The sequence below is a fragment of the Schistocerca serialis genome, chromosome 2 (assembly GCF_023864345.2).
Source record: "Schistocerca serialis cubense isolate TAMUIC-IGC-003099 chromosome 2, iqSchSeri2.2, whole genome shotgun sequence".
NCBI classification, from domain to species: domain Eukaryota; kingdom Metazoa; phylum Arthropoda; class Insecta; order Orthoptera; family Acrididae; genus Schistocerca; species Schistocerca serialis.
Window position 1 is genome coordinate 357,560,687 of NC_064639.1, and position 24,859 is coordinate 357,585,545.

Sequence of the window (24,859 nt, forward strand, 5' to 3'; positions counted from 1 at the left end):
TCGACGCCACATTGGGTGACCAGCGCGCCGGATGGGGATGAAATGATGATGAAGACAACACAACACCCACTCCCTGAGCGGAGAAAATCCCTTACCCAGCCGATAATCGAACCCGGGCCCATCGGACGGCAATCTGTCATGCTGACCACTTAGCTATCGGGGCGGAATCTAGGGAACCGATGACCTCAGATGTTAAGTCCTATAGTGCTTAGAGCCATTTGAACCATTTGAATTGCTGAGTGGTTGTCAGCCGAAATACAGTATCAAGATGTCGACGTCATCCCGCTGCAAGTTCGAAACCTCATGAAATACTCATTACGCCGTGTAAACTTTAAGAATCACAAAAAAACCACGTGGTCAAATCTACACTTGATGTTCTATCACACTAACAATATAGGAGCTCAATAATCGCAATTCGATGCAAATATCAACAAATTAAACCACTGTAAAATTGCATCCTTATTAGAGATGTTTTTTTTTGTTTTGTTTTTTTTTGTTTTTTTTTTTTGTCTTTTGCTTCTTTTAAACCTTCACCATTAGACAAGTAGTAGGACACAGAAAAGAAAAATAGATACGCAACTGCTTTGCAACTGACCATCCAAATGAACCAAGGGCCAGCAGCAGTGTCACCATAACGACCGTTCAGCGAACGGTGCTGCGTATTGGCCTCCGCAACAGGCGCCTGGTCATGCACCCATGGTGACTGCGCTGTATCGGCAACGAGGGCTGGAATTTGCATGACAATACCGCATCTGGACGTCCACTGAGTGACTGCAGGTGGCCTTTTCAGATGACTCACATTTTCTGCTCCATCGAACAGATGGCTCTCTGACGGCAAACGCCCTGTAATTATCGTCAGAAGTGTTCAGGCCGGAGGAGGGAGCGTTATGGTCTGGGGAATGTATTCGTGGCATTCCCTGGGTGAACCTGTCATTCTAGCAGGTAAAACGGACCAACAAAAGTGTTCAAATGGCTCTGAGCACTATGGGACTTAACGTCTGAGGTCATCAGTCCCCTGTAACTTAGAACTACTTAAACCTAACTAACCTAAGGACACCACACACATCCGTGGCCGAGGCAGGATTCGAACCCGCGACTGTAGCGGTCGCGCGGTTCCAGACTGTAGCGCCTAGAACCGCTCGGCCATCCCGGCCGGCAGCATAAGTGTGCATGTATCCTTGGGGACGGTGTCCACCACTACATGTAGCTAGTTTTACCCTCAGCACTATGGCATATACCAGCTGGACAGTGCAATGTGTTACACAGCTCGCAGCGTACGTGCATGGTTCAAAGAGCACCAGGGTGAGTTTACCGTACTCCCTGGCCACCAAACTCCCTGGCTTAAAACTCAGTCGAGAATCCGTGGCACCACGTCAATATGTTGGAGCACCTCGATCTGTGGGACAAACTCGATCGAGGTGTTCGCCCCTTGGATCATCAGCCGAGAAACCGAGGGCAGCTGGCCATGACACCTTCCAGAACCTCACTGACTCTCTTCCTGGAAAAGGCTTTGGGAGAGTTTTCACATTAATGTGACTGTGCAGCCTACATTGACTACATTTTAAACAAATGGAAATAACTAGTAGATACAGATCAAACTGTGTCTATTCACACAGTCTTTTATTTGCTGAAGATCAAATAATGATTCAAGTAAATAAGAAACAGTTACAAAAATCCATATAGCTGCCAAATAATCTATGTAAATCTTACAGTTTTAAAAACTTAGTTTATGAAAAGAAAATTGTGGCTTTTAGAGAAAAGGATCCGCTCAGATCAAAGATTGTTCTAGGAAACAAATATTTTAGAAGAAGCAATGATTTTTAAACATCTTGCCTGTGACGAGTTTTTATTAATGACACGAATATTGAGCAAAAAGTTAGCATATTTCGAACTGTACGTGGGGCCATTCAAAAGACTTTTAAAAATAAAGTTATAAAAGAATCGAAAATTAAATTGTATACTGTAATGGCTTTATACCCACGTTTTTCTGTATGGCAGCAAAGAATGGCTACTGTCTCAGTATCACCAGAGTAAAATGCAATCGGCAGAAATGAGATTTTTAAGCAGCATTGCAGGATCTACGAGGATGGATAGAATTCGAAATGAAGATATTAGGAGAGAATTAAGTATGAAATGTGTTTGTAATAGAATATTAAATAATAGACGGAACTGGGCTGATCACATACAATGAATAGAAAATAGCAGACTTCCCAAGGCAGCGTTGGATTTCATGCAGAGGGGAAGAAGAGATCGAGGACGACCCGGGATACGCTGGAAACGTCTTTGAATCCGGAACGCGTAAGAATACCATATCCCATGAAGTGCAAAAGAAGAAGAAAAAAATGGCTCTGAGCACTATGGGACTCAACTGCTGAGGTCATAAGTCCCCTTGAACTTAGAACTACTTAAACCTAACTAACCTAAGGACATCACACACATCCATGCCTGAGGCAGGATTCGAACCTGCGACCGTAGCGGTCGCGCGGATCCAGACTGTAGCGCCTAGAACCGCTCGGCCACACCGGCCGGCGCAAAAGAAGAAGAAAATGAAGTTTCGTGTAAGAGAAGGAAACCAAGGTGTTTTTGGAGAATATCTGCGCATACCTTTGCGTAACGTTTGCCATCTATAGTTTTAGAATGATTCCTCCCACTTTCTCATTCTGGAAAGGCGCGTTTTTTCAATCATACTGTGAATCTAGACTCATGGTACTCTGAAGTTAGGTGATTGTGCGGGATCATTGTCTCTTTTCATAGTCTATCCACGTATCGACCAGTCTTAGAATGAACGTGGGAGGAGGACGGTTCAGATCCGAGTCTGGCCATCCTGATTTAGGTTTCCCGTGATTTCCCTAAATCGCCCCAGACAATGCCGGGATGGTTCCTTTGAAAGGGCACGGCCGACTTCTTTCCCTGTCCTTCCCTAATCCGATGAGACCGATGACCTCGCGGTCTGGTCTCCTCCCCGAAAAAAAAATAAATAAATAAATAAGAAAACGTGGTATCTGTCCAACAGGAGAGCCTGCTGCTGCACGTGCCCAGCTTCAGCGTGGCCCGGCCCGTCAGCCCCCTGACCGAGGAGGCGGAGGACGGAGGCGGGGGCGGCACTACCAGTGCCGGCGGCGACAGCGATTCGGGGCCGGACGGCCCCGGCGGCGGCAGCGGCGGAGTCGTCACCTGCGGCTCCTGGCGCCGGGGGCAGAGCGCTGCCACGTCGGGGGCGGGCGGGGGCGGCGGCACGGTGCTGCGCTTCTCGCCGGGCCGCAACTCGAGCCTGCTGCGCAAGTGCTACCCCTCGTCTTCTGTGCAGCCGCCGTTCCTGCCCGCCGGCCGCCTCGAGGACTGCCTGCCGCCGTGCTACCACGCCAACAAGAACATGGCCAAGCTCATCAAGGTAGGCCGCCCACGGCTCTCATAGGCGTGCACTCTGTAGGCAGCTCGCCACAATGTACGAATATCGAAAGGAGCTGTACGAATGAAATGCGCGTAAAGGAGGGACGACCAAGAATTCGGCACGTGAGCAGAGCTCTTGCTCACGTGCCGTAGCTCTCTCGCCTGGCTGCACACTTCCCCCACCACCACACCAAGTTCTCTGAGCGCGAGTAGGCAGAAGGGTGGGGCGGAACTGCGAAAGTGTCGTATTTATACGACAATGTAGTCACACTGCATATAGCTTGATTTCATATTTCTCAACAACATAAATCAGAAACAAAACAAATCTTCAGTATTCTACACTACTGGCCATTAAAATTGCTACACCACGAAGATGGCGTGCTACAGATGCGAAATTTAACGGACAGGAAGAAGATGCTGTGATATGCAAATGATTAGCTTTTCAGAGCATTCACATAAGGTCGGCGCCGGTGGCGACACCTACAATGTGCTGACATGAGGAAAGTTTCCAACCGATTTCTCATACACAAACAGCAGTTGACCGGCGTTGCCTGTTGAAACGTTGTTGTGGTGCCTCGTGTAAGGAGGAGAAATGCGTACCATCACGTTTCCGACTTTGATAAAGGTCAGATCGTAGCCTATCGCGATTGCGGTTTATCGTAACGCGACATTGCTGCTCACGTTGGTCGAGATCCAATGACTGTTAGCAGAATATGGAATCGGTGGGTTCAGGAGCGTAATACGGAACGCCGTGCTGGATCCCAACGGCCACGTATCACTAGCAGTCGAGATGACAGGCATCTCATCCGCATGGCTATAACGGATCGTGCAGCCACGTCTCGACCCCTGAGACAACAGATGGGGACGTTTGCAAGACAACAACCATCTGCCCGAACAGTTCGACGACGTTTGCAGCAGCTTGGACTATCAGCTCGGAGACTATAGCTTCGGTTACCCTTGACGCTGCATCACAGACAGGAGAGCCTGCGATGCTGTACTCAACGACGAACCTGGGTGCACGAACGGCAAAACGTCATTTTTTCGGATGAATCCAGGTTCTGTTTACAGCATCATGATGGTCGCATCCGTGTTTGGCGACATCGCGGTGAACGCACATTGGAAGCGTGTATTCGTCATCACCATACTGGCGTATTACCCGACGTGAGAGGTGCCATTGGTTACATGTCTCAGTCACCTCTTGCTCGCATTGACGGCACTTTGAACAGTGGACGTTACATTTCAGATGTGTTACGACCCGTGGCTCTACCGTTCATTCGATCCCTGCGAAACCCAACATTTCAGCAGGATAAAGCACGACCGCATGTTGCACGTCCTGTACGGGCCTTTCTGGATACAGAAAATGTTCGACTGCTACCCTGGCCAGCACATTCTCCAGATCTCTCACCAATTGAAAACGTGTGGTCAATGGTGGCCGAGAAACTGGCTCGTCACAATACGCCAGTCACTACTCTTGATGAACTGTGGTATCGTGTTGAAGCTGCATGGGCAGCTGTACCTGTACACACCACCCAAGCTCTGTTTGACTCAATGCCCAGGCGTATCAAGGCCGTTATTACGGTCAGAAGTGGTTGTTCTGGGTACTGATTTCTCAGGATCTATACACCCAAATTGCGTGAAAATGTAATCATATGTCAGTTCAAGTATAATATATTTGTTTATCTGCATTTCTTCTTGGTGTAGCAATTTTAATGGCCCGTTGTGTATAATTTTTGTGCGCTAAAGTATAATTTTTATCTGGTGCATCCTGCCGGCAAACAGACAGATAATTTAACAGATTTACACAGTCAGGATGCCACGTAAAACGCCTTTGACGCACATGTTTTGATCGAAATATTGTATCAGACATGCAACCTCAATATGTAGACATGGAAACTCCTCCTGAGGAAAACAATGTAGAACTCCTGGACGTTTTAACGCAAAAGAATTTGACTTTGAAACGAAAATCACAGTGCAGATCAATCGGTTCTATCTGAACATGCACAGGTGCACTTTCAGCTGAAATGGCAAACGGTCTCGAAAAAAAAAGTAAGATTGGCAGTATCCTCAAAACGTAAAGAAAACTCTCCTTGTAATTCTTTCATAGCCACAATTAATTCTTCAATTCCCACGTTTTCTTTAACACCGGTGAGCTTAGAGTAATGGACGATGTCTTTTGTCAGACTTTTTCCCTTCTATACTGCGAATTTCTGTTTATATGCATCCCCACCAAATCAGAAATAAGTTTTCTCGCCTTTCAGTGACTTACTGTGGGCAATGCCCAATCAAGTCTATTTAATATGCGAGATCTGAAATCCATTCCGGATGTTCAAAATTTTTGTTCCTGCTCTCCTTTTCAATTCATAAATTCAACAATAGTGGATTTTTATGTCGAAGAATCGTTTCAAGCACGCCCCTTGACTTAACCTATATATGAAGTCTCTACAGTCTTCGTTCAACTCCATCGAAAACTGTTGCAACTGGCAGTGGAATAATCCGTGCGTTTTCAGAAAATTTAATGCGTGTACTACCAATTTCATGACGAAATCCATGCCTGCAGACTTAGGAAAAAGTGCTTCCTGATATACAGAACAATGATCCTGTCTGTCGATCATTGTAATTTCTTGCTCTTTCATCGTCAACTAAATATTTAAATTCTTGCTTCCTCGTTTTGTAATATCACTCTACAAAACAATAACCTGAGGTTATGCTACTGTATATCGCATAATAGATGTTGAGAACACTTATACTTCTCTTCTGTCATTCCCATTCACTTTTAATGGCTTACGACGATAGGTCGCTAGACTGTCTAATTTTGCCGCTGGACCTCTCAACTTTTGTACGATGAACAAGTAGCGGAAGGTAAACAACACTGACATCACGATTCTACCGAACTGAAGAAAGCTGTGTCGACCGAAAACTGTTGCATCGCAGTGCTGAATGAAATGTCGTCCTATACTGAGTACTTCCGAAAACTACCGAGCAAAGCCGAGACAGGCCGAGACTCAGCCCGCAAGCAGCCTGCACATCGTGTTCACGAGCAGTCTGGCATGCAGTGGCAGCTCTGATGTAAATGAGTGGTAAATGACGTGAAACTTCTTCCGGCGTGTAAAATGTTAAAATAACTTACGCTATACAGCCAGATTACGCTTTCGACAATCATCGATATTGCGACAGGTCCACATTTTGCCAATTTCAAGACACAAAGGTAACGAGAAAGTGCTCTACAAGTACATTTAAAACCTTAGTATGAAGAAAAATAACACACACACACACTGTAAACAATGGCGCCACCACACAAGCAAAGATGACCAGTGTCAGAAGGTATCGATAGTGAATATTAATACCCAACGGAAGAGTTCGTAATAACTCTGCTCCTCTGTTGCTTGACAAGAGAAATAGCAGGATTCCGCATATAATTAAAGAGAGCAATCCACTTCTATTTATAAGATCACTTGCGAATTTAATTTCAACTGCTTCCTTAACAACACTACCCCTGTACCTGTAACTGCATGCCAAATCTCCATAGGATGACGGGTACCAAGACAGTGTTCTGCAATAGCCAATTTGTCCGACTATTGTAAGTTATTGTTGTAAGCTCGTGCTCTGGCCAATATACGAGGGTAATCCCAAACGCAAGGTCTCCTATTTTTTTATAAGTACATAAACCTGTTTATTTCTACAATGGTTTACATTAGTTTACAGCTTGAACACGTAGCTATTTTTCGACATAATCACCATTTCTGTCGATGCATATTTGTAAACGCTGTGGCAGTTTTTGTATGGCCTTTTCATACCAGCTCGCCGCCAAGCTGTTCAGAAAGTTATGAACCTCTTCTTTCACCTCGTCGTTGGAGCTGAATCGCTGGGTTCACAACTAACGCTGACAGGTTCTGTTAGACTCTGAAAAAACTCAAACGGGTAATTCAGAACGGGAGAAGAAGAATGTTGAACAAGGGCGTACACATTCTCCATGACAACGCTCGCCCACACATCGCTCTACATACCGTTGCTCTCCTGCAACAATTTCAGTGGAACATAATCACCCACCCACCCTACAGTCCTGACTTGGCCCCCAGTTCCCTAGGTTATAAGAACATTTACCCGGTAAGCGATTCAGCTCCGACGACGAGGTGAAAGAAGAGGTTCTTAACTTTCAGAACAGCATGGCGGCGAGCTGGTATGACATGGGCATGCAAAAACTGCCACAGCGTCTACAAAAATGCATCGACGGAAATGGTGATATGTCGAAATATAGCTAAATGTTCAAGCTGTAAATTGATGTAAACCATTGTAGAAATAAACAGATCAGTGTACATATAAAAAAGTACGAGACCTTACTCTTGGGGTTACCCTCGTACGATATCCCACAGCTGCATGGAATACGATAGACTCTCATCTTACGCAATCCAGGATCATCCTTTACGGATGCTAAAAGGACTCCAATCTTAAAAGGTGTCGAGAAACACAATTCAAATCACATTTCCGTCGAAAACGACCAACCGTTTTGGAAGCGCTTCAGCATTAGGCAAAAAGACCATAGACTTCGGTGTCACATTTCGTTGTTTTCATCATTCACCGGTTTCATGATTGTTAGATAGTGCAACGCACATCTCATCTGTCTTTTTCAATAGCCGTTTCTACGACAGGTGAGTTCGAGATGGGCTGCTCAATGAAAATTTTTCAGAATTTGAGATGACTTGTACCCTGTGAATAAAGGTACAGAGCACCCCTTCGCACTGAGCCAGATGGTGACAACTGTCAGCCTTAACATGCGAGGGGCGTTTCATATTGATTAACACATTATTTTTCCTGCACTCATGGTGCGCCATTTGATCGCCGTTACAATTACATGGTTCTTTGGTTTAAATCACTAGACAAGTAATGCCTGCACAGTACAGTACAATTTTCCAACTGTTGGCATTAAGTGAGCGGTAAAAATGGAGTGTATCATCAAGGGGCAGCGCTGGACAACGGGGTTTACTCGGAAGGAGGGTTTAAACACTGCGGATATTCATAGGCGATAGGTGGCAGTGTATTGTCACAGTGTGCACCGGCACTAAAAGTCCTTTTGCAAGACGACAACACTCTTCCCCATAAGAGTCACAATACCACGATTGTCATCGCTGAAATGGGATTCCAGGTATCGCAATAACCGCCGTATTCTCCTGACTTGATCCTTTTTCATTCCCACCTACTCGGGGCTATGAAGAAAAATTTGCACGGATATCGTTTCACAAACGCCCAGGAATTGCGAGCAGCTGCCCTGCGGTGAGTGCTACAGACTTCAGAAGAGTGGTTCGATGAAGGCCTACAGAAGATAAAGGGGCCAAGTAAGAAGAATACGGCGAGTGTGGAACCCCGTTTCAGTAATGCCAGCCGTGGTTTTCGTCTCGTATGGAAGCGAATGTTGTTGAGTTGCAAAAACACTGCCACCAACGCCTGTGAATATCCCGAGTGTTTAAACCCTCCTTCCACAGGAATCACGTCATCCAAGACTGTTCTTGATGAGCACACTCCAGGTTGCCCACTCACGTATTGACAGCAGTTGGGAAATTAGACTACACTGTGCGGGTTACATTCCTGATGATTGTCCTGCTACCTATGTTTAGACGAAAGTACTGCACACTGGCAAATATAATGATTAGTCAAATTTTATGTATATAGACTGAAGCGCCAGGTGGAACTTCTTACCAAGGCCGGGATCGGAATCGAGGTCTCGTGCTACTAAGCCACCTTGGCACAGCTATTCACACGACTACACGGATTACAGAATTTGAAGTCATTTTGACTATTTTTGGACCGTGACTGTCTCAAGAAAAATGTAAAGGCTTTTTTTAAATTACCACTACCAGTCACAAACTTTGTCAACTATTGTATTACTTATTTATGCAGCGACATGCTTCAGGCTAAATGGCATTACAAAAACAACTTTACAATAAGGGCATGCTGATACATGACATCTCACATCCCACAGAGAAACTTAACAAAGCAGGAATTTATAAAATTACATGCAGTCATTGCAACAAATATTACATTGGCCAAACGGGAAGAAATTTTAAAACCTGCTTTAAAGAACGCATTGACTGTTTCAGACTCGGCAAACCGAATAAATCAGCTAGAGCGAAACATATAAATGAAACAGAACACAGTGTTAGAATAGACAATGATCTCAAAGTACTGCATAATTTAGAAAAGAGCTGGACAATGGACTTCTTGGAAGAAATGGAAATATTCATCCATGGCCGCAGGAGGAATAACGAGATCCTGAATGAAATGACAGACTTCAAAAAATCACATTTATTTTCCGATTTCACTACAGTACTCCTATAATAAAAGATACGTAGCATGACAGTCGTTTGACTCTAGCCCCAGCAATAGCTTAGAAATATGTAAAATAAATAATTTATATCAAGATGTGTTCAATAATATTGTAACAAGTGCTCAATTTGTAATGTATTTCGTCAACCTACATCTATAATACGATAACAAGACGTGCAGAAGACATGTAAACATCTGACACTACATTGATCGACAAATCGATAGTCAAATCGAAACCAGCTGTATTTCGACCACCATCTTGTCCACTGCACTACAGAAGTGTTTGTGATCCTGTTTCCAAGTTACTGCTACGTTAGTGACAATTTGTGAACAGTGGCCAAGAGAGCCACGGAAATGGAAACACCTCAGCGCATCACAACGAGACTGCCACGCCAGAAGAACAGAGTGAGTGACCGTTACAAAACATTTTCGTGCAAACATCGGTCCAACTACCAAAGTGACACCGCCTCCTACTAAGTTCTCTCTTCTTCCACAGGATGCCCACAGCATTTACGAAAAGACTATGTAGCGTCAGTATGACCTTATTGTAAAGTTGTTTTTAGTGCCATTTAGCCTGAAGATGAGGTATTCCCTCGAAACATGTCGCTAAATAAATAAGTAATACAATAGTTGACAAAGTTTGTGACTGGTAGTGCTAATTTAAAAAAACTTTTACATACACGGATTACACTGACGCGCCTCCCTCCTCGATCGAAATTCTCACTGCCACATCAAATGGTTCAAATGGCTCTGAGCACTATGAGACTTAACATCTGAGGTCATCAGTCCCCTAGACTTAGAACTACTTAAACCTAACTAACCTAAGGACATCACACACATCCATGCCTGAGGCAGGATTCGAACCTGCGACCGTAGCGGTCGCGCGGATCCAGACTGTAGCGCCTAGGACCGCTCGGGCACTTCGGCCGGCTCGGACTTATAAACCCTAATCCTTGCTTCTCACTGCAGGTGAGTACGAGAAAACAGGCACGACCAAGGTTGAAACGCTACCCATGCGCTCTTGACACAGTGAAAATAAATTGTACGTATGACATCAGGACACAGAAGTATAAGGCTATGGACACGGTTTATACACAAAGTGTACAGGTTACCAGCATCGTAGATGTTAGTGATGACACTTCAACAACTGTTTTTAGGAAACATGGAAAATATACCGGAAAAAGGCAGTTGCAGGAACGATGGAATAATTTAACATTATTTGATTTTGACAAACAATTACGCTATTGATTAGTCGTGGCTATTATAAGATAACAATGTTTATGATTTATAGTAACAAACAGATATAATTTCATTTTGGATTACATTATTTTAAAAAAGGTACCGTTGTACTTTCGTCCTCATATGCCCTGCATGCTTTTATCAAAACACGTGGTACCTAGATTTGCAGGTAATGTTCCAAAAGTGTGGCATTTGCTGCGCTGTAAACTCGTGTTAGTCTGCAACAAGCCGGTGAAAACAAATCTTCCGTGAGATCATCTCACGTAAGTCCCATTGCAGCACGAGTTTGTAGCGCAACCATCATCGTCACAGCCGGCCGGTGTGGCCGTGCGGTTCTAAGCGCTACAGTTTGGAACCGCGTGACCGCTACGGTCGCAGGTTCGAATCCTGCCCCGGGCATGGATGTGTGTGATGTCCTTAGGTTAGTTAGGTTTAAGTAGTTCTAAGTTCTAGGGGACTGATGACCTCAGTAGTTAAGTCCCATAGTGCTCAGAGCCATTTGAACCATCATCGTCACACTTTTGAAACTGTGTCGGGTTATGCTGGGGCAACTCACCAGTAAATCAACGTACTATGTGTTTTGATAAATGCAAAGCTTGCACTCCATCTGACGTTGAATATGTAAATTCTAAATCGGTAACGGTCGTTTTTTTAGTAAAATAAACTAAGACCAAAATTTGACAGCTTGCAATGGTACATTATAAACATTCTGTATAGTTTAAAAATGTTTAGCAACTCTGAATCCAAATTATAAGGAAATCGTTGATTTTTTAGAGTCTTTGGAAATCTGGACGAGTGGATGAATGCCATGTATTTAACTTTTCTTTCGCAGTATCTAAAAAAGGACGATGTAGCCGAGGGTGTAACGCTGACCCGTACTTTCTTCTTAAATTACACTCCTGGAAATTGAAATAAGAACACCGTGAATTCATTGTCCCAGGAAGGGGAAACTTTATTGACACATTCCTGGAGTCAGATACATCACATGATCACACTGACAGAACCACAGGCACATAGACACAGGCAACAGAGCATGCACAATGTCGGCACTAGTACAGTTTATATCCACCTTTCGCAGCAATGCAGGCTGCTATTCTCCCATGGAGACGATCGTAGAGATGCTGGATGTAGTCCTGTGGAACGGCTTGCCATGCCATTTCCACCTGGCGCCTCAGTTGGACCAGCGTTCGTGCTGGACGTGCAGACCGCGTGAGACGACGCTTCATCCAGTCCCAAACATGCTCAATGGGGGACAGATCCGGAGATCTTGCTGGCCAGGGTAGTTGACTTACACCTTCTAGAGCACGTTGGGTGGCACGGGATACATGCGGACGTGCATTGTCCTGTTGGAACAGCAAGTTCCCTTGCCGGTCTAGGAATGGTAGAACGATGGGTTCGATGACGGTTTGGATGTACCGTGCACTATTCAGTGTCCCCTCGACGATCACCAGTGGTGTACGGCCAGTGTAGGAGATCGCTCCCCACACCATGATGCCGGGTGTTGGCCCTGTGTGCCTCGGTCGTATGCAGTCCTGATTGTGGCGCTCACCTGCACGGCGCCAAACACGCATACGACCATCACTGGCACCAAGGCAGAAGCGACTCTCATCGCTGAAGACGACACGTCTCCATTCGTCCCTCCATTCACGCCTGTCGCGACACCAGTGGAGGCGGGCTGCACGATGTTGGGGCGTGAGCGGAAGACGGCCTAACGGTGTGCGGGACCGTAGCCCAGCTTCATGGAGACGGTTGCGAATGGTCCTCGCCGATACCCCAGGAGCAACAGTGTCCCTAATTTGCTGGGAAGTGGCGGTGCGGTCCCCTACGGCACTGCGTAGGATCCTACGGTCTTGGCGTGCATCCGTGCGTCGCTGCGGTCCGGTCCCAGGTCGACGGGCACGTGCACCTTCCGCCGACCACTGGCGACAACATCGATGTACTGTGGAGACCTCACGCCCCACGTGTTGAGCAATTCGGCGGTACGTCCACCCGGCCTCCCGCATGCCCACTATACGCCCTCGCTCAAAGTCCGTCAACTGCACATACGGTTCACGTCCACCCTGTCGCGGCATGCTACCAGTGTTAAAGACTGCGATGGAGCTCCGTATGCCACGGCAAACTGGCTGACACTGACGGCGGCGGTGCACAAATGCTGCGCAGCTAGCGCCATTCGACGGCTAACACCGCGGTTCCTGGTGTGTCCGCTGTGCCGTGCGTGTGATCATTGCTTGTACAGCCCTCTCGCAGTGTCCGGAGCAAGTATGGTGGGTCTGACACACCGGTGTCAATGTGTTCTTTTTTCCATTTCCAGGAGTGTATATTCGTCTCCACAGCAAAATTGTATCAAAAACCTCGTAACAACCTAACTTAGGATCGGTCATCACTGAGACATTAGCAGCGAACTGTCAGGGATGTTGCCGGAATTACTGTGGCGATATCCTTGACCTGCTGCTACAGAGGTTATTTTCGCACGTGACGCTCACATGTTCACATCAGAGCTATTAGTATTGTCATCCGTATGCAAATTAGCTTTCATGAAATGCAGTTCATTCTCCCACACGCAACACTATTATCGTATGACACGATATTTCTATAGAAACAGCGTCACACAATTTGCAAGCGTACTGAAATTCCAGGAACCGTAGTAACGACAAATCACTGTGTTCGTTATCTGTTGGTCAGCTGCGATATGTACACTTTATCTGGACAGCGAATGAACTTTCCTAATTGTAAACAGTGTCTCCCAGATAAACATGCCATACGCTCTGACAGTTGACAATATTAACCCTCCTCGACGAAATCGACGTATGCAGTGTTTTGCAGCGATTCCCGAAATGGAGAAATGAATCAAAGGCATCCGATGTGAACGAACACCGTGGTCCAGACCAGACCACTGTACATATTCCGACATCAACTTACGCACCTACTTACAAATATTTTGAAAAACTGTTTTGGGATATGGTATAATTTTCTGGTCACGTTAAAATTCTAAGAAATTAGGAACAACATTTGTCTGAGCAATGGTCGCGGAGTTCATATATAAGTTTGCACTGAGGATACATATAGTTTACGTGAGAATAATAGTGTTCCTTATTAGAAAGGTGTACCAGAACAGCTGCTTATAATAATTAATCTTTATTAACAACCAACCTTTTCGGCATTTATCGCCATTGTCAGGTAATTATGAATATAAATTTGGTGAGATTGTGTATAAAAAATTAAAAATAATAATAATAATAATTACCGGACATTTGATATCTGTTGAAACAATACCATTTCTGACAACATTCTAAATGCCTCTTCCTGTCATCCAAAGTCGCATAAACTATAAGATTTTTTCATTCAGTGGTTAATACATTAAATAACCTATCGTTAAAAGAACAAGCAGTTCAAAAAGAACTTAAGCCACTTCGTTATATGGCCCATAGAAATGATTTTCACCCCCAACATAATCACAGAATTATACACCAAATGTAAAAGGCCAAAACAGAATACAATACCGAACGAGATACGCCTAACCAGAGAAACTTTACCTAAACAAACAAACAAACAAACAAAAAATAAGATACGTAGCAACAGTCTACCTTGGTAGAATCGGCAACAAAATTAATGCACTCTTTAAAGCCACAAATATTCAACTAGCCTTTCGAATCAATAACAACCTTTCAATAAAATTACGTTCCGCCGCCACTAGGACATCCGAATATAATAACATAGGCATATACGAGAGCACTGATGAGCCAAAACGCTATGACCAACTGCTTAATGGCTTGTTTGTCCGTCTTTGGACCGAAATGCATCACTGATTCTGCGTATTGACAGTTTTTTGACAGCTTTGTGGAGGTATGTGGCGTTAGATGTCTACGCACAGATCATGTAATTCGAGTAAATAACGGGCCACTGATTTGCGTAAGCTGTGAAGGCGCCCAATAGCGACCCAGATGGGTTCCATTGTATTTACATCATGAGAATTTCGTAGCCGAGAGATCAACGTGAGTTCACTATAATACTCCTCAAACCACTGTAGCACGATTTTGGCTCCGAGACATGGACAATAACACAGCCGAAAGATGACATCGCCAATCGGAAAAAAACATCAAGCATGAAGGGATGCCGGTTGTTCGCAGCTGTCAGCATGTCTCCCATATCTACCACAGGTCCCGTGCAAGCACAGCAGAACGTCTCTCATACCTAATACTGCTCCCACCAGCCAAAGTCCGTGGCGCACGGCATGTTTCGAGCCAACGCTCTCTTCGATGTCGGCGTTTGTGGTGACAAACATCGACCCAGTGTGGCAATAATGTGATTCACCCGAAGAACCGACACTATAGCATTGGTCGACGGTCGAATCGCTATGTACCGAGCCCACTGCAATCGTAGTTGATGATGGCGTTGGGTCAACACGTGAACAAATAGGGGTGGTCTGCTACTGAGCTCCACGTTCAACAGTATACGATAAAAGGTGTGCTCCGAAACACTTGTGCGTTCACCAGCAGTGTTCTCTTTCTGCAGAGATGCCACAGATCAGCATCTATCCTAGTTTACAGAGCAAACAAGCCTCCGGACCCCACATTCTCTGAAGAGTCGTGGACGTCCAACCATTTAGGGCCTAGTGGTAGTTTCATTGTCCTTCTACCTCTTTCCGTAGATGCTCGCGACAGTAGCGCGTGAATATTTGACCTGCTTCACCATTTTGGAGATATTTGTTCACAGGCTTTGCGTAATAATAATTTGCCCTTCGTCAAACTCGCCTATCTCAATGGATTTCCTTATTTGCAGCCCACATCTTCGCTAGGGTGATCCCCCGTCCGCTTACACGTTTCTATTACCCCGTCATGAGCCTACAACGTCAACAGGCGTCATCCAACGTCATAATGTTTTGGCTGTTCAGTGAATAAAATCACATGTCGCACATGTAATAACTTTTATTTCAGACAAACAGGAAGAAATCTTAACTTCAAATGTAAAGAACACACTAGGAACGGCAAGAATAATCAGTTGAACTTCTTTTTACGTTTAATAATACATTGTACTGATGGCGTGTCACTGTTTTCTGTGATGGTCTGAACAAGGTACAACCAAACAAGTCAAAAAACACACTTCTGATACGCTCGGAAATACATTGCAAATCCCGCACAGAATAGCAAAAGGTCTTGCAATGAACACTGTTGAGGAAATTTTCATTGAATTTTTATAACACAAAATGGATAAATCAACCACAGATAACATGACAAAATTTTAGTAAAATAACATCGCTGTTCATCCGTACAATCTTTGTAAAAATATGACGTCATAAGAGTAGAACTGTAAAACTACTATCAAACCATAATTAACGATTTATTTTCAATATATCTACGTCCCTTACTATCTAATCTTTCTAAATATATAACGTCGTAAGAGTAGAACTGTAAAACTACTATCAAACCATAATTAACATTTTATTTTCAATGTATCTACGTCCCTTACTATCTAATCAAGACACTGACAGTTAGTTCCCTAGCGACGCAATATACTCTTGACATAATTCTAGACATGGGAACAGTATAGTCACTCTAACACAAATTATATTCACATTTATTCGTGATCTCGCTAAAACTGTATTTCCAGATACCTGACAATGGCGACCAATGCCGAAACAGACTTCGTTAATAGAGATTAATTATTATAAGCAGCTATTCTGGTGCATCTTTCTAATAATCATGTCATTATCTGACATATATTGCGCGGCTGTCCCTAAAGAAGAAAAAAAACAATGCTTCTGTGACTCGCAATTTTTTTCAGCTACAGATGACAGCCTCGCGCTCATACTGCAGAGCAGAACCGCAGTTAAGGTCGTTCATGACAGATGTTTTCGAGTGAATAAATAATATACCTCACACGCAACTAGCTCCATGAATAACTGGCGCTGAAGGGAGTTTCCTTCAGTACTGCGACTCATTTCTCCTTCACATCTTCAACAACTACTTTGCCGAAAAAGAAACACATTACAATAAAGAACTGAGTTCAGTGGCATCAGAGTATAGTATGTGCATACTGACGGGTTAAAGTGTTAGCAATTCTTTTGTCGTGGTCATCGACGATCAGATGACGATCATGAGGCCTATCTGCGCGCCCTCTGTTTTCACTCTACAGGCAGTAACTGTGCTGAGTTTAGAGGTGAACAATGTGTGCAACATTCGTTGTAGGCTACAACTATTCCCCGTCGATGGGTACGTACTTCTGCTGAACAACTTCAGCCACTTGAACGGGGTCGAATTGTGAGTCTGCGGGAAACTGGATGGACTTAGCGACGGAGAGCTGTACGTGTTGGGCACATTGTACTGATGGCGTGTCACTGTTTTCTGTGATGGTCTGAACAAGGTACAACCACGCCCCACAGATGAGACGCTCCTCACCTCTCGGGGGTGAAAAGTACTCGTTTCTTTACGCTCGCGACCCACTGCCACATTGAACTGTTCGCACCATGTTACAAGATATTTATTTTACACAGCTGACTGGTAACTAGGATAAGGTACTATTTCATCAATGCTACCAACACTGCCACATGGTCATGGGCATCTTTTTATAAAGAGGCTTAACACTTTCACTACCACTGGGATGTATGTGGCCCACGGTAGGTTATCAGTGAACCAATGGGAATTTGATGCATGTTATTGCTATTTATTGGTAATGGGATAACGGCTAATGGTTATAGAATTCTTGTCATTACAGGTGGCACCTGTAGGTTATGCTGTCTTCCAATTTCATTGTTAACCCCCTGGTCCTCCCCGCTCCGTATTGTCGCATTAAATTAGCTCGTGCCTGCAGATATGCAACCCAATCACCAGATATGAAAAGCGGGCTGCTGTCGCGCCACCCAGACAGTTCGTGTCAGTGATGTGCACGCACGTACTGGCGTTTGCCGCATCAAAAACAGTGTCCACATTGAGCATCTATAATTTGAGTTAGAAACTTGGAGTGATGCACTATCCATTGATGTTCTTTTCTGCCTTGCAGTGTTTGCGTAGTCGTCTTCTGAAGCCCCAGAGGTACTTATGAATAATACTGTATATACCATCCTTCCCCTCGTTGGAAAAAGTGAGAGCAGGAAATATTGTTTTGCCATATTGTTACTTCTGATACGGCATTTATTAAAGTAACAATACATTAATGTCTTCCAGTCCGGGAAAGAAACTCCATTGGTAATGAAAGAGTTAAGCAAAACTTGTCATCAAGAATTAAAAAAAAAAAAAAAAAGGAGTTTACGTCAAAGTACACTGAAAGCAAATGATAGTATGGCATTATTGGCTGGGAGACTCCTTTTGGAGCAGTTTGGCCTCGTAGTCCAAGTCATTCTATATGGAGCCCCTTCGGCGACCTGCGCATCAATAATAATGTAATAATGAGACAAAATGATGAGGACAAAATAAACATGCAGCCCAAAAGTGAAGAAAATCTGCGACTATGTTGGGCACTGAACGCGGGACCCTTGGATGTAGAGGCAGCAACTCTCGCACTATTTTGCGTGCCTACCTCTTTATTCGAATAAGTTTAATCTCCAAAAAAATGAAAAGAAAATCGAATCTACCCCTACTTGGCACCGCTACATTTACCCACCTATAAAACAAAATGAACTCTGTCTCCTCAGGCGTTGCCCCTAATTATTCCCGAAAATTCTCCCACTGTTATCACACTGTCTTAAAATTTTTTAATTATTTCTTTAATTTCAATTTATTTATTTATTTTTATTAAATAGTTATAACTAGTAAATGTGTATAAATGAAAATCCTATAAAACAAAATGTTACAAAAATTGATATTCAAAGGTTAAACTAAAATAACTTTGTATATTGCTTGTGCTACTTCAGCAAAAAGAATCTTCCTTCACGGTTGATGCAACTGGAGTTTTCTTCTCCACTACCATTGGCGTTTTATACCTCCAGTAATGTCTCATAAAATACCTTCAACGGGCTCATGATGCTTTGCTAACGCCTCAATGAATGCAGCTTTCCATGAATTAATCAGTCTCCTTTCTTCCTCACTGCTTACAATTCAGGTCTTTCTGTCTTCCATTTGATGCTGTGTGGAACGTCACACTGAGCCTAGCACTCCACAACTTGAGGGGAGTGGTTATTAAAGCACTCCGTAAATAATTTGCAGGTACCACCAGCAATCAAGCTCCACTTTTCCCCTTCGCCGAAGACGTAGTCGATGGTCATTCCCTTGAACCATCAAGCTCATGATATTTTGCTAGGGGAAATAATAGACATGCGGGCACAGGAGGGTTGGAGGATCAATCACGCCAGGTATGGCACGGAGGTAACAAGTTAAGATCTTCCGTGTCAGTCGCCAAACGCTGGACGATGATACGCACATGAATCGATTTTCATCGGTGTCCAAGAGACTACAATCGGGGCAAAGTAGGGAGTCCGTTAATCCGATACTATGCAGCCGGTTTCTCATCGTATATTTTTTGTTGGTGTCTCTGTTGGTGTCTTTGTTGCGGCACGTGCACGGTGCTTGGCAGAAAGTGAAGGTTTATCTTCTTCCACACTCGTGGCCAGTTGAGAGTTGGGTACTTGCTTTCTACCACGTCACACGGAACTGTCCGCAGAGGGATCGTCTACTAATCTTTTGCCTTCCACGGGCGCATTGATGGGAGATCCAACAGTAGACTACGAGCTGCGGACAATTTATATCACTAACATAACATACACTGAAGAGCCAAAGAAACTGGTACACCTGCCTAATATCGTGTACGGCCCCAGCGACATCGCAACACGACGTGACAGCATGGACTCGACTAAAGTCTGAAGTAGTGCTGGAACAAATTGACACCATGAATCCTGCAGGGCTGCCCATAAATCCGTAAGAGTACGAGGCGATGGACATCTTTTCTGAACAGCACGTTGGAAGGCATCCCAGATATGCTCAGTAATATAACTTTGGTGGCCAGCGGAAGTGTTGAAACTGGAAGAGCGTTCCCGGAACCACTCTGTAGCAGCTGTGGACGTGTGGGGTGTCACATTGTCCTGCTGGAATTCCCCAAGTCCGTCGAAATGCACAATGGACATGAATGGATGCAGGTGATCAAACAGGACGCTTACGTACGTGCCACCTATCACAGTCGTATGTGATCAGGGGTCCCATATCACGCTCAGTGCATACTCCCCACACAATTACAGAGCCTCCACTAGCTTTAACAGTCCACTGCTGACACGCAGGGTCCATGGATTCATGAGGTTGGCTCCATCCCCGTACACGTGCATTCGGCTCCGAAAGCCCATAACGATGATATTTCGTTGAATGGCCCGCACGCTGACACTTGTTGGTGGGCCAGCATTAAAATCTGCAGCAATTTGCGGAAGGGTTGCACTTCTGTCACTTTGAACGATTCTCTTCAGTCGTCGTTGGTCCAATTCTTGTGGGATCTTTCCCCGGCCGCAGTGATGTTTTACCGGGTTCCTGATATTCACGGTTCCTTCGTGAAATGGTCGTACGGGAAAATCCCCGCTTCATCGCTACGTCGGAGATAGTGTGTTCCATCGCTCGTGCGCAGACTATAACATCACGTTCAAACTCACTTAAACTTTGATAACCTGCCACTGTAGCAGCAGTAACCGATCTAACAACTGCGCCAGACACTTGTTGTAAGCGCCGTATTCTGCCTATTAACGTATCTCTGTATTTGAATACGCATGCTTTTAGCAGTTTCTTTGGCGCTTCAGTGTATTTTAGCAACCTGAATTCATTTATACCTGAAGCAAATTAATCAAGATCTGTTGTTAGTTACGTTCCTTGCAGCGTACTTTGATTTCCATTTTCTCCCTTAACTTATGACACCTGCAGGAAATTGTCCGTCCCGAAGCTGGGTGGAAAATCTCGGGATCTGTGAAGCAACCTCTTGCCGCTGCCAGTCACGCTCCGCTCCTGATTTATTTTCCATCGACGGCCGATATAGAAGGCTAGTCGGGGGTCGAGGCCATCTGCGCCGCTAGCGACTGTCCGGAAATTAAAGACCGGCTCTTCCGTGCGACCAGCAGTCTTCCAGCTGCGCCAAGGAGCTCCGTCTTTCCCTCTAAGTCCGCCTAGCTCCTCCCGGCGACAGCACAGAAGTCGCAAAATTCGTCTGTCGCATGTAGTGATGCAATTTTCCCCACGAAATTCAGCTGCAGATTCAATGTTAAGAATTCTTCACGTTCAACTTTTACAACCAATTACGCTATAGTCCAATTCGGTTATCTAGTGCAAGTGATGTCCGTTCTTGTCCTCCCTTTTGAAATCAGCTTTGAACATTCGAAACTTTCTGGGTGATTAAAACTGTATCTTGGACATCGACACGTATCCGGAACCTTAACTTCCGCGGGTAATTCTCTCACCGACTGGGTTATTCATACACATCTACATCTACGTGATTACTCTGCTATTGACAATAAAGTGCTGTCTCTCTACCGTTCCACTCTCGAACGGCACGCGGGAAAAACGAGCGCTTCAGTTTTTCTGTGCGAGCCCTGATTTCTCTTATTTTATCGTGATGATCGCAATCGGAGGAGAAAACTGGTGATTGAAATTTCATGAGAAGATCCCGTCGCACCGAAAAACGCCACTCCAATTCACGTATCATGTCTATGACACTATCTCCCCTATTTCGCGATAATACAAAACGAGCTGCCCTTCTTTGTACTTTTTCGATGTCATCCGCCAGTCCCACGTGATGCGGATCCCACACCGCACAGCAATACTCCAGAATAGGGCAGACAAGCGTAGTGTAAGCAGTCTCTTTGGTAGAGCTGTTGCACCTTCTAAGTGTTCTGCCAATGAATCGCAGTCTTTGGTTTGCTCTACCCACAATATTATCTATATGATCGTTCCAATTTAGATTATTTGTAATTGTAATCCCTAAGTATTTACTTGAATTTACAGCCTTCTGATTTGTGTGACTTTTCGCGTAATCGAAATTTAGATGATTTCTTTTAGTACTCATGTGAATAACTCCACACTTTTCTTTATTCAGGGTCAACTGCCACTTTTCGCACCATATAGATATCTTATTTAAATCATTTTGCAAGTCGTTTTGATCATCTGATGACTTTACAAGACGATAAATGACAGCATCATCTGCAAACTATCTAAGACGGCTACTCAGATTGTCTCCTTCGTCGTTAATATACGTAGGTCAGGAACTATAGAGGGCCTGTAACACTTCCTTGGGGAACGCCGGATATTACTTCTGTTTTACTCGATGACTTTCCGACTCACGGCCCGCCCTCACAGCTTCAGTATTACTGGTATCTCTTCGATAACTCCAAAAATGTGTAAATCTAATAAATTAACGGAAATCGGAAACTCTGAAACCGCAAATATTGGACATTTTCGGTTTTTTTTTCGTGTAAACCGCTGATAGCTGCATGTGCTATGCTTAATAACCTGAGATAGGTTGGAAGTACCAGAAAAGCGTCCTTGTACTCCAAAATATCTTCATTAGATTTAGCAGTGTGCAAGTTCATTTGTTCGTGACATGAGGAATGCTGAATGTACCGAGCGCGTCTTAGCGCAGTGGTAAAAAAATATTCGAACCTGTTTCTCGCTCGCTTTCCTACAAGAAACACTATATTTTACTTCATTTCACTTATTTCGACGTGAATCGATGGGGTCGAGTGCCTTTTGATTAAAAGGAAAGGCAAGACGAGACACTTAAAGAAGAATACTTCTTCAAGAATTCAAGGAAATGTGTGTGAAACAAATAAATGAATGAAAATTGAATAGTTTCACGTCATTTTCAACATCTGCAAAAAAGTGTTGCAAAAGCGTAGTATGTTTGGAGTTTAAAAAAATGTATATAAAACTGAATATTTGGGTAAAGATGTAAGTGCCACGTTTCACTTCCAAGGAATTACTGAATGTGCACAGTATCCGTCACTTATTTCGGAGCTGCTGAAATCAGAAAAATTTAACTGCATATTGTGTAGCGTAATGAAATACGATAATATGTCGTGTAATTTTTTGGTTCAAAGTACATGATTTTCCCATCCTAGGAAATATCCCTCACCCGCCATTGACCAACGAATTCAGTGCTGAAAAAGGAGGACATATTAGCCATGGTCTTGGAGTGAAATACATAGAATTTTATTTCTCGTTAGACCAGTGGTGTCAGTACTGTATTCTTGTTAGTGCTCCGAAATAAGCGACGTGATGCTGTGCTCATTCAGTAATTTCTCGGAATATAAGTTTGGTACTTACATCTTTACCTACACTTTCATTTTTATCTTTAAATGTGGACATTTTAGGTTACGCTATACCATATCTGTTATTGATATCGAATCAAATAACAAGTTTACTGTTTCCAGTCACCGTTTAATTTATTTCACACAAAGCACTTCAAAAGTTTAAACCTTAATCAACAGGTGGATTTATTTGTGCTAATATGTCTTGTGTGTTGTATCACAACTTCGAGGTAACCTGTGTCACTGTCTCCAGTGGTGACAGACTCCTTTCTCTCCCGTAAAACATCACATACAAACTGTCACACTTTGCAAGCAAAGATGTTGTCTTTGTTTACAAAGACTTATCTTTGTGCACCAAATGTGACAGTTTGTATGTGATGTTTTACGAGAGAGAAAGGAGTCTGTCACCACTGGAGACAGTGCCGCAGGTTACCTCGAAGTTGTGATACAACACACAGGTGTCATATTGACATAAATAAATCCACCTGACGATGGATGTTTAAACTTTTGAAGCGCTTTGTGAAAATAAATAAATAATGACTGATAACAGTAAACTTGTTGCTTCATTCGATTGCATTCTTAAATGTATATATATTTTTGTTTCTAAACATATTACACTTTTTTGTTAGATGTTACAAACGATATGAAACTGTTATAACGTACAATTCGTAGTGTAAAATGGTTTGTAATGTGAATCTATCATGCTTTTTTTTGTTTTCTTACACTTTGACATTTCACATTATCAGCTTTTTCCCATTTCCAGTCCATAATTGTATTACAATTTCCTCGGTGTTGCAACAGACGTATCTGAGCACAACAGGAAAAAATTTCTATTGAATCTTACCATATGATTCATAAACTGATTGACCAAAAATCGTAGAGAGGTTTGTCTCATTTGAAGAAGAGCCGCGCGTGACGTCTGAATGTTGATGCTACATGTGACGAATGGAGACAAGATGTCTGAGGAATGTGTTACGGACGGGTGAGTAAAGAACACGGTAAGACTTCAAGACGTAGCCTAGTATGAACATGTGATGAATATCAATGCAAGACGGCTGGGTAATAGCATATCCGAGATTACACAAGAATTCGGGGTTCCGAGTACAACACTATCTCGAGCGGATCTTTTATATAGCGGAGACAACGTTTGCACACGCGTAAACCGCCACAAATCACTTTGGATTACCGGCTTTGTATTTCCTTCTGGCTTGGCTGGCAGCACTGTATGCCTACCGCTGTCTGCCAGCACAATGCACGCCTCGCGACCGACAGGCACGTACAGCTGCCTATTTTGACCACTCGTAACTTTTCGATCATCGTTCCTGTAAACATGAACTTTTAATATTAACCACGGGACAGTGTTGCCTAAACAGAATAGAACACACCAACTGCGTATAATTTGTCCATGTGACATTCATGTACGCATGAAGAAGTCATTCTGTGTAAATAAGTCAATAACTCTAAATATGGTTCAAATGGCTCTGAGCACTATGGGACTTAACTTCTAAGGTCATCAATCTCCTAGAACTTAGAACTACTTATACCTAACTAACCAAAGGACATCACGCACATCCATGCCCGAGGCAGGATTCGAACCTGCGACCGTAGCGGTCGCGCGGTTCCAGACTGTAGCACCTAGAACCGCTCGGCCACACCGGCCGGCTCAATAACTCTAACTCAGACTGGCTTTTAAGAAATATTAATAATTTG

At 43.9% G+C, this 24,859-nt stretch overlaps 2 protein-coding genes across 2 annotated transcripts in view; both read left to right on the forward strand.

Moving 5' to 3' along the window:
• The window catches only part of LOC126455984 (uncharacterized), a gene marked incomplete at its 3' end in the record, with an annotated part of 1,226,620 nt that extends 1,223,520 nt beyond the window's left edge, over window positions 1–3,100 (forward strand). Inside the window, exon 36 of the mRNA XM_050091741.1 lies at window positions 3,014–3,100. Coding sequence (XP_049947698.1) covers window positions 3,014–3,100 — 87 coding nt within the window. The remainder of the gene's footprint in view (window positions 1–3,013) is intronic.
• A 138-nt stretch (window positions 3,101–3,238) lies between these two features.
• Window positions 3,239–24,859, forward strand: part of LOC126455985 (1-phosphatidylinositol 4,5-bisphosphate phosphodiesterase epsilon-1-like) — a 464,968-nt gene continuing 443,347 nt past the window's right edge. The window contains exon 1 of the mRNA XM_050091742.1: window positions 3,239–3,391. Coding sequence (XP_049947699.1) covers window positions 3,374–3,391 — 18 coding nt within the window. The 5' untranslated portion in view covers window positions 3,239–3,373. The remainder of the gene's footprint in view (window positions 3,392–24,859) is intronic.